Below are 10397 nucleotides of genomic sequence, written 5' to 3'. Positions count from 1 at the left end.
TGAGGTCCTTTAAAAAGTGTCATACCTTCTAGGAGAGGAATTTGATTGGAACAGGTCCCTTCTGGGTTTTTGCATGTTTTCATGCAGGCCGAACCACAGGTTCTGTAGTGCCACTCACAGTCTCCCACTGGGTCATTGTAGTAGTCACAGAATAAAGCTGCAAACCAGTTCAGATATTGTTGTCACAACTTTAATAGCAGACAACATAAAATGTTCTAGACTAGATTACTAGATCATATATAGAAGATTAGGTAATATACCGTATAGGAGGTTTTCTATTTAAACATGGAATTATAAAGATATGCTTGTATTTCAAAGGCACAGATCTTAATGTTTGTCTTAACTCATTATCTACCAGATACTACGCAAATTTCATATTAGAATAGTAGTTTTAAGGATTGATTTCACAAGTGTTATATTAAGTTAAGAGCTTTCCATTTTCTGAGACATACCCCTGTGTAACGAGTAGCCACAGTATTCCCATAACACTTACGACAAATATGTGGAGTCCGCCATGCAATGCAAGCCTCTTTTTTTCGACATTCAGCTGCATAAGCAGCCACTGCTGTACAGAAACAATCACAGTCTCCCCCAGAATCACATGCACAGGTGTCCCTCACACAGGCATCATAGTATGGGGCAGAGTCCACCTATAGACAAGAAAATGTTCAACTTTATAAATGTACAGAGTAGATTATTCTATTTTATTTTAGGTACTAATTCAACAATTAATTTAAATGATTCATTTTAAAAAGTTCAAAAGGTTTTGATATCTTTACATACATGTGCATGGCAATCTTTGAAGACATTGCTTGTAATGATGCTGCATTGTTTGATAGCCCAGACACTCCGGTGAGGGTTTTTCTCACAAGGGTCTATCAAACTGTCCACTTCTGGGCAGCTTGGTTTCACTTTCCAGCTACTTCCAAACACCACCGCATCAGTGACCTCTTCTCCATCATGCTTTACAAAGTCGTTATTTGCATTACCGTCAAAGTTTCCACACAGTCCACACATTTTGCCCTGTAATAGAGATCATACAGTCGTTTATGTGATTGGGTGAACATGTAAAATTTATATGCAAACCTTTGTATGTAATGCATACCTTTAAGCTAGGATGGAGTTGGAGCATCAGGGTTGTTTTGCCATCCCAAATTACGTTTAAAAGCTTTTTGATCTCAATGACAGTGTAAATCCCCACAGAATTGATTTGATATTGGTAGTCAGTTCCATTGGTTTCAATAACTTTTACTCCATCCACTTCAGATAAAACCACCTTGTATCTCTAAAGGATTTGAATAGCAAGTTGCATAAAATTGTCCACGACACAAATTAATTTAGCTTGCTGCACGTATTATCAGAAATGGTAAAAATGAAACTTGTCAATGCTCTTTAAACAATTATTTCAGAGAAACATTAAAATACTGAAGTAGCCTTACCCCAAAGAAAAGATTGATAGATTTGGAGCAAATGGAGTCGGTGGAGCCACAGGGAATGTTCTCTGTAACAATGCGTAATGAGTATTGACTCTCTCCCATGTTGCAGTAATCCTGGTGTGATTTCACAGAGAAATGATATATTAGGTCATATTCATATATTTGGACTAATATAATTGCTGTCGACACTTTACCAAGAAATAGTTTAGCAAATATATTTACAAATATATGACCCTGCCTGTGAAATTCAAAGTACTATAATCTAAATATAAGAGTAGGAGCATCAATCAATTTCAGTTGATGACATGATTTTACTCAGTCAATATTAAAGATATAAACATTATATTGTCACAGAATGTTCTTTTTCATACTTTTGTTAAAATCTTTGAATGTGACCAGTGGCTGCCAAATTTGAGAAATGACAAAAATCACTGCTAATGTGCCATTAAGTGTATGTTAACTAACTGTAATTATAGTATTAGTAGACTGTAAGGGTTAGGGTAAGGGAATAAGTTAGGTTAGTGAAATCAGTTGACATGCACCTGGAAAGATACTTATAGACTAGGGGTGGCACGGTTCATAAAAAAAAAATCCAAACCGTTTGGTTTGCTTGTCTCGGTTCGGAGCGCGTGTGTGTCGCACGGTTCGACGGTTCATGACATCCGCAATGTATGTAGCCTCGTGCCCTGTATGTGACCTCAGATAGCATGTTTCCCTTTCGGGAATCGCGCGAAACAAGAGATGACTGGTGTGGAGAGTGAGTGCTGCAGGTCATGCATTACGTGTAGAAATGGCAAGTGGGAAGGAAGTCTACCCGGAGTTGGAGGATGCGCCAGCGTCGTATAAGTTTGGTGTGTGGAAACATTTTTTATTTCATGTTACCTATGATGACAGCGGAAATAAAACAAAAGATAGAACTGCAGTCTGTGGGTTGAATGTGTTCGAACAGCCACACACGACAGCCTTCTCTCCGCCCATTTATCTAATCTGAGGTGCTGAACACAATTGTTTTACGTCTTTACTGACTTCTGCTGGTAACATACGGTGAACAGCGCTATTTTTAACCTTTCATTGATAAAACGCAAGCAGATGATTTCCGCGTAGTTTCATTTTGTTAGCGTGTGAAAGTTGCGCAATCTTATTTCATAAATTGCCCCTCAAAGTAATCAGGACAGAAGTGGACAAAAGAGATGGATTTAAATATTATAGGTGTAAACGTTATGTTTCTCTCTCGTCCACATATACTCTGTGCAGTATTTAAGCAGCCTCTCAGTGATAAATCTAAGAGCTACACTGAAGTTGGCAGTTTGATAAATGCAAGTTATCTTTGTGTGCTAAAAAGGCACATAAGTTCATGTAGATGGAAATACACAGTCTATATTTTTGCCAAATAAATAAAAAGCATGTTGAAATCATCAATGTCTTCCCTCTTGCTGTATCAAAATCTCACCTGGCTTTCCTCAGAGATGGTCCCAATAATGTGCTTAAAGTCAAATTCAGTTTGTGCATGATTACATGATATAACATTTTAATACTCTATCCTTAATTATGGATAATTAATACATTAATAAGATAATACATTTCTGGAGTGTTAAAAATTAAAAGAAAAAATAGCAACAAGAACCATACTGAACCGAGAACCGTGACCATAAAACAGTGATACGAACCGTATCCCGTTTTGATAACCGTTTTGTGAACCGTGTCACCCCTATTATAGACAGTTGAATGTCTGTTAAGGGATCATAACAATAAAGTGTAATAGTTATTAAGTCTTTCCCCGCCATTAAAAAGAAACCATTTGCAAAAAAAGTGTTCCTGACAAATTTTTATGTTAATCTGCAATACCACGATTATCCACTAGATGATGGATACCCAATTTACACTTACCCAATTTATAAAAAAACTGAAGCCAAAACGTTATTTACTCATTTTAAATTCTGTGTATGTTTTGATAATTGTTCTGAATCTGATCTCTAACAAAATTCCTTCAGAAAAATAAAATTATTTTAGCTTTTTGCTAAAAAAAAATGTTTGTACAGAAAAATACCCATATTTAAGAGTTTATAAGCAGAGAAAAAATATTGATAGGATGAATTTTTTTTCCAATTTTGTTTGTTTGTTTATTGTTTGTTTGAATGCAGAGGGTCTGTGCTTTCATTTGATATATTTGTATGCTAATATATTTTTAGAAGAAAACTTTCCTAGAAGGAATTTTGTGAAACTTTTGTGAAAACCACAAAAAAATGCTGGTGGTAAGGAATGGGTTAAGCAGACAGCCTACTATTACTGTAAAGATTGTTAGTTGATAAGTATTTGCAAAGTTACTTATAATAAGTACAATTTCTAAAGTGGACTATCGAAATAAAGTGTTACCATAAAGGATGACAATTTTAACTAGTCAATTATATATTTAATCATCATGAAACTAGAGAGAGCTGTTAAAACATACTTGTGCTAAGATGTATTCACAGCCTCCGTGGTAAAAATATTTTCTTCCATCGAAGGTCTTATAATGTCCTTCACCATAGATGGTACAGGTGCCGTAACAATCTTTACCAGTACAACTCCACATCCCTTTTGTGCATTTGCTAAAAAAAGATAAATTGTGAAAATTAAAAGTTTGTAAACCTTGCAGATTTTTAGCAAGCACATGGCAAATCTTTGCATGAATCTCTTCATGTTTGTCATATAACTTCTTTACAGTGTTTCCAGTACATTATAATCTTTGATACAATGGATGAATGGCTTACCAGGTGTTGCATTCATCTTGAATCTCATCCCCAGGTGAATAAGTTAATCCATTGTGAAAACAAGGACAGTTTTCCTTCTCTACACAGCCACCTTGACCATCGGCTAGCAGATGATCTGGGCACATACAACCTGATATACAACCTGTGCTGACCTGCAGTCAAAACCAGAAATGGTAAAACGTTTTCCTCTATATACATACACCAAACTACCATGACATCACTCAAATCATCAGTCCATCATTCATTTCCACCCATCCATCCACCAATCTACAAACCCCTTCATCCACCATTCATCTACCAACTAATCTTTTCATTTTAACTCACGCAGTTATGTGGATCTTGGTTCTGGCATGTCCTTTGACACTCTGCTCCTGTTTTTCCATGTTCACTCATCGAACATTTGACGTAGACCATTGGAGCCACACAGTCTAAAAACAAAACAGGCACATGGATGAGGTTTGTATAACTTGTACACAATATGCTAAAGTAGTGTTGTTTCAGTAATATCTTATGATTGATTTTGTCTAGTTGTGTTTTAGAGGTTGTCGTTTGAGCTCACCTTCTGGACTGTCGCAGTGTATTTTGCCGAGAGTGCAGGTGCTGGAATATGACAAAATCATTAAAATCCACCATCTGGAGTTAATACATAGTTTTTGTCAATTATGCATGTGTTAAAGTCTGCGTAAAAAGCGTGTTAAAGTCAATTGTTTTGAAACATTGTAAATGTTAGAAATGTATTGTGTGACAAAGACTACATGTGAACCATGAATTGAGGAGTTGTGACTGGAGTTACACCGTTAAACACTTTTTCGCCATTTCTGAGTTCTGGATTTTATGGGTGGGCTTAAAATTATGGTTTGATGATGCACTGTAGCACGGCCCCACCCCTAATACTATAGACGATTTCAGCAGCAGCAACATGAACAAACGTTTTTTGTTGACTAAACTCAACTTCCAGTAAACTTCAACATAGATTCAATAACAACAATGAGTCCTTTTACAGCAGTTAATAAATTACCTTAGTTCATATATAATATCTATTCTAGCGTGTATAAACTATTACACTCAGCTTACATTACTGTGTAAAATGAATGTATACAATGTTAGCTAAGAGGTCCTTCAATTCTTCCCCGGCTGCCAAACCTCTCTGCATAATTGTGATCCATGCTCGTCATCTCCCTCTGTCTTTAGCAAACCAAAACATTTTATTTTCGACACAGTTTTTGTTTTAGAGATTAGTTTAGCTACTAGCCAGACTGATAAATAAATACAAACCAAAGTTCATTTCGGTCCAGGTGCGTAACGGCGCCAACACGCGTGTGTCTGATGAAACTGTCTATATCAAATAGAGTGCATTAGCATGAGCAGTTTGTCCGCTCAATCATGAGTTCCCATCATTAACTTTAGTTACTACAGCCTACAGTTTTTTAGCTAGCTATACCTTTGTCGCGTAAATGAATAGTACCTGAATGCGATTTACAAAACATTTTGGCATTCTTATTCAAATTTCCTAAAAGCGATGATATGAAGAAGAGGTGGATTAATTTTGTGAAGAGACAGTTAAGAACAAGGTTGATAAGAATTTGACTACTATAATACAGCCCACAGGTTAAAGTGACCCCAATAATGTGATATTTAACCTCCCAGGAATGAGAATTTTAGTAGATGGTCCTTGTCAATTATACGCCCAGCACACTATTTTTAATAGAGAACCCCCCTCACAGCTCAATTTGGAGTAGCAATTTTGCTGTGAAAACTGGGAACCCTGGTTGAAAAAACCAGCAGCTTTCCTGGAAGTGGGAGTGGTTTCAGTGCTGACAGCAGACACGCCCCCAGCGATTGAGAGCAGAGAACCCTGCTTGTTTTTCCAAGGTTTTGATTATTTGCTTCCTTTACTGGTTTATCATTCAAATTTAATAACCACAGACTGTAAAAAATATGGATGTCATATCTGTGATGTCACCTATAGGTTTGTGAAGAGCTTTTTTGAAGCCAATAGTTGGCGGGGCTTGCCGTCATCTTGACATCGCGATAACTGAAAATAGGTAAAGAGGCGAGACGTGGGTGAAGCTGGAGTTGCTGGTTGCTGAAACCATGCCCGCCTAGCTCGACTCTATTGACAGGAGTGGGAGTTCACCCGTCATTCAAGGTTCCACGCTGTAAAGTCACCAAAATCACAAACATATTATTTCCTGCTGTAAAGTTGGGCATTTTAAAATGGGGGAATATCTAGTGGCCCATATATAAATTGCAGTTAAAAGCACTTCTGTATTGGCTTCATCAGAGAGATTGGAAGGTTCATTAATTTTTTCTCTGACAAACTTAGAACACATATTTAATATCGCATTACACAGACTTTAACAATATGTTAAAATATTTTCTTTACCAGTTGGCACCATCAATGTTTATTGATCCTGATGGCTGTATGACCAGGTTGTTATAGTAACAAGGACACTGGTCAGCATTCACACACTGGCCTGCATCGTTTAGGTAAGCCCCTTCTGAACAAACACAGCCATCCACAGGTGTAGACATTTTGCAGATGTAGTCGGTCTTAGAGTTAGAACGACAGGTTTTGCTACAACTGGTCACATTGTAGGAATACTCCATATTGTCTGAACACTCTGACACTTTGTCTGTACAATGAAAGGCAGAGAAGCACTTTTAAAACAGAGCAATCTTAAGAAACTAGACATTTAACCAAATGAAATTAAATCAAGTCCTCACCACAGGGGTATGAATCCAGCCATCCATGGAGAATGATCCCTCTTTCGGCACATGCATGGGCATAGGCGGAAAGGGCGGCACACATACACTTCTCAATATCAGCACACTTACAGGTGTCATAAACGCAGTTCTGCAGAAGATGATCGCAAGCGTGTTAATTATTTGACCATATACAGTAAATTAAAGAGGAAAGAGTGTTCTGTGAGGTAAAGACTTACTTGATAGTAAATGTCTGGAAATATTTCTGAATGACATGAGGAGAAGGTTCCATTTGGATCCGTCAGACGGGAACACCAGTCTTTTGCAAGTTTTTCTACATAAATAAGAAAAAGATATTTGACACATTTTCTCAAAGTTCGCACAGTCCCAAAAAAATGAGCATGGTAGGTAGTTTAAGTAAAATTTGGCATGAATTTATGACCTGTTTCCACTCTTAGACTGCAGGGGTTGTCAAATGTGTTTTCAACATCTGGACAAGCGTATGGGTTCTTTTTCCAAAAGTTAACAAAGGATGTTGGTGTTCCCTCTATAATGCCTGAATCTGTTTTAAAGTCATCTATCTGGACACCGTTATAGTTCCCACACAGACCTGAATCAAACACAGTTGTCAAAAAATTTAATCATTAACTAATCTGTCCTGGGATGGAGTAAAACTGCAATGTGTTGTAGGTCAATATGCACCAAATGACAAAACGCACCACTCATTTTGGCTTTCTCTGAGGGGCTGGCTACAATATACAACTGCATGATTGGAGACAGTTGGATCTCTAGACGAAAACTCTTTATTTCAGCGATAATGAAGGATGATGAGGGCTGCATGATGACCATTTGCTCTGTCACAGAAATTGTGTAAGAAACAAAATAGATGATATACTTAATCATGCATATTTCAGATAAAGGACATTTTCTCATATTTGATTACACACCTGTGATTATTGGAAACTTATCTGGACTGATTCCATTTAGCGTGACAGTCCCCCTTGACGAAAAAATTACCTGATTTATAAATAAAGAAAATCCATCAAATGATCACAATTGAGAAACAAGATTAATTTAATAGCATTTTCCAATATGTAGTATGTTTACAAAGCTCTTTTTGCAAACGATACCCAGTTAACATACTACATTTACTAAAACCTCCAGGAAGCATGTTGCACAGAAAACAGCATGCAGTTAGACAGAATTAGGTTATTTTTTCACTTTTGATTATTGATTATTGCCTGATACTTATAATGTATGCTACATTTAAAAATGAATAGTTCAGATGCAAAACCCTGTTTAGAACCATATTGTGCTCTGTAAAACCATAAGTGGTGCTATAGTTTTGCTATATACTGTAGCACTAAAAATGGTTCCCCTATGATTAAAAGCTTTTAGTGCTACAGTATTTAACACCAATTTTTTTAGAATGCATGCGGCAAAAACGCGAGGTGTTCGGCGCACATAAACAGCGTGCATAACGCTCACTGCTCATAATTAATAAAAAGACACCTCCCACTGCCATAAATGCGTTCTGCGTTATCCACCCCTTAGGGCGCACTTACACTTTCCAAACCGCGCATGGGCCCGTTTGACCCCCAAAGCCTGGTTTGTTTGACTAGTGTGATTGCTCTCTACCGTACCCAGGCACAGTTTAGTTAATCGAGAACCGGCTTGCATTGGTGGGCTCAAGCGCGGTTCACTTGGGCTCAGGTGCGGAACTGGCGGTGTGATCGCAAATTGCGCCAGAGCATGATTCAAAAGGACAGACGTCAATTGTGTGACCCCTCACCTTCATCTGCCTGATGCATGCAGCAAGGTTTTGTTATAGCTGAGATACACACGCAAAAAACACAGACAAACAATGGGCTCCTGTATTTAGAGAGCACTTCCTGTTTTTTTATTTCAAAACAAACGCATCATAATAATAAACGATCGGAGTGTTGTTATGCATGTGGCTGCCACATTCGGGTTGTATTCAGGTCCAATTACTCAGAAGGGACTGAAGTGGTGACACAGGTGGCGTTAAACGGCTTTTGCATCTGAGCTCTTCAAATATTCTTCTAGGCAATATTCTGTAGGGTTTTACTGTGAAGTATGCAGTAAGTGGTCATTCTGAACACAGCCACATTTGGCTGAACCTATACGCTATAAGAATGATTTTTAGTTAGTTTAGTATTTGACAAGTATGAAATTATCACATGCTAAAATTATTAAATGAGACATTTAAACACTTACAGTGGTCATTATGGTTTCTGACATGATCAGAGTAACAGAATTCAAACACATGTCTGTTCGGCTCGGATCACACTTGTCCAGATTTCCAACAACAGCGAAACTGCTGTCATTAGAGTGCTGAAATAAAAAATAATTTGTGAATTCATTGATTTATTTGGTACATGTTGAGGTGCATTTGTTGTATTGACAGTCACTGACCTTAGTGAGGATGTAGTCACAGTTGCCATTAAAGCTGAAGGTTTTTCCATCATAGGTGGTGATGTGAGAGCCTCCCATAACAGAACAGATTCCAGGACATTCCAGATCCGTGCAACTCCAGTATCCACCAGCACACTCGCTGTTATGGTACGGCAGCAATGTTATCACAATAAAATCTGTTAGATTTGTGTTGACTGATGCATGTGTGTGACTTACCATTGTTTACATGCTTGCTTGTATGACTCTCCAGTCTGGTATATTCTGCCATCATGCGTACATGGGCATTTGTTTATAGGAACACAACCACTGTTACCAATGTTATCTTCCACAGTGCCTATAAAAATAATGGGGGAATTAAACAGTTTATTTTAAACCTCCTTCATAAAGGTTTTATTGAAGAGTAAAAAAAACATAATTGTTTGAAACAAGGCCTTACCCTCAGGGCAGAAACAGCCATCTACGCAGTGATCTGTACACAGCATGGTTCCATTTGGGGCCGAGCAGGTGTTTTTGCATGGGCCAGCACACTCCATGTATACCATGTTTAGTGGACATGTCTTTGCTGCTCCACAGAACAACACATAAATAATATATCAGACACAATCTATGTGGTCATTGCGTTTCTGTATAATGTAGTAATCATACTCACGACAAAGTTGATCTGTTCTCCACATTCCTGGCCTGCCACCAGCATGCGTGCACTGTCGTGATATTTCTGTAAGCGTGTTGCAGACACACTCCTGGTCTCCAGGACATTGACACAGGTCGTCTGCGCAAACTTTCTCAAATGAACTCAGGTCCATCAAACGACGACAGTCATCAAATCCTGAACTCTTCAGATACTGCTTACATATGTCAATCTGTGGGATACAATCTGTATTAGACACCCCAGGCAAACGTAGCAGTTTTTCAATACTTCAATACTTTTACATTTGTCATTGTACCTGGTTTTTACACTGATCACTGGGGGGAAGTGGGATTTCTTCACAGGGTTCAGCTGGTATGGACACCTTCCATGTCTCTGGATCTGAGAGGTATAACACGTCATGTTAATCATACAGGTGATCTA

The 10397-nt window shown here is 37.9% G+C and overlaps 1 protein-coding gene across 1 annotated transcript in view; it reads right to left on the bottom strand.

Moving 5' to 3' along the window:
* Window positions 1–10397, bottom strand: part of LOC129434076 (uncharacterized) — a 43981-nt gene that overhangs the window by 27802 nt on the left and 5782 nt on the right. The window contains exons 7-27 of the mRNA XM_073868296.1: window positions 10273–10355; window positions 9978–10188; window positions 9765–9890; window positions 9545–9662; window positions 9329–9467; window positions 9131–9247; window positions 7840–7909; window positions 7612–7746; window positions 7335–7502; window positions 7132–7226; window positions 6914–7043; window positions 6573–6822; window positions 4746–4786; window positions 4511–4614; window positions 4187–4338; window positions 3886–4024; window positions 1440–1550; window positions 1106–1285; window positions 784–1023; window positions 494–650; window positions 26–157 (exon numbers count right to left, since the gene is read on the bottom strand). Of these exons, the coding sequence (XP_073724397.1) occupies window positions 26–157; window positions 494–650; window positions 784–1023; window positions 1106–1285; window positions 1440–1550; window positions 3886–4024; window positions 4187–4338; window positions 4511–4614; window positions 4746–4786; window positions 6573–6822; window positions 6914–7043; window positions 7132–7226; window positions 7335–7502; window positions 7612–7746; window positions 7840–7909; window positions 9131–9247; window positions 9329–9467; window positions 9545–9662; window positions 9765–9890; window positions 9978–10188; window positions 10273–10355 (2898 nt within the window). The remainder of the gene's footprint in view (window positions 1–25; window positions 158–493; window positions 651–783; window positions 1024–1105; window positions 1286–1439; window positions 1551–3885; window positions 4025–4186; window positions 4339–4510; window positions 4615–4745; window positions 4787–6572; window positions 6823–6913; window positions 7044–7131; window positions 7227–7334; window positions 7503–7611; window positions 7747–7839; window positions 7910–9130; window positions 9248–9328; window positions 9468–9544; window positions 9663–9764; window positions 9891–9977; window positions 10189–10272; window positions 10356–10397) is intronic.

Source organism: Misgurnus anguillicaudatus, chromosome 6, assembly GCF_027580225.2.
Source record: "Misgurnus anguillicaudatus chromosome 6, ASM2758022v2, whole genome shotgun sequence".
Taxonomy (NCBI): Eukaryota; Metazoa; Chordata; class Actinopteri; order Cypriniformes; family Cobitidae; genus Misgurnus; species Misgurnus anguillicaudatus.
Note: the sequence above shows the minus strand (reverse complement) of the source record. Positions and strands in the feature narration are given on the sequence as shown.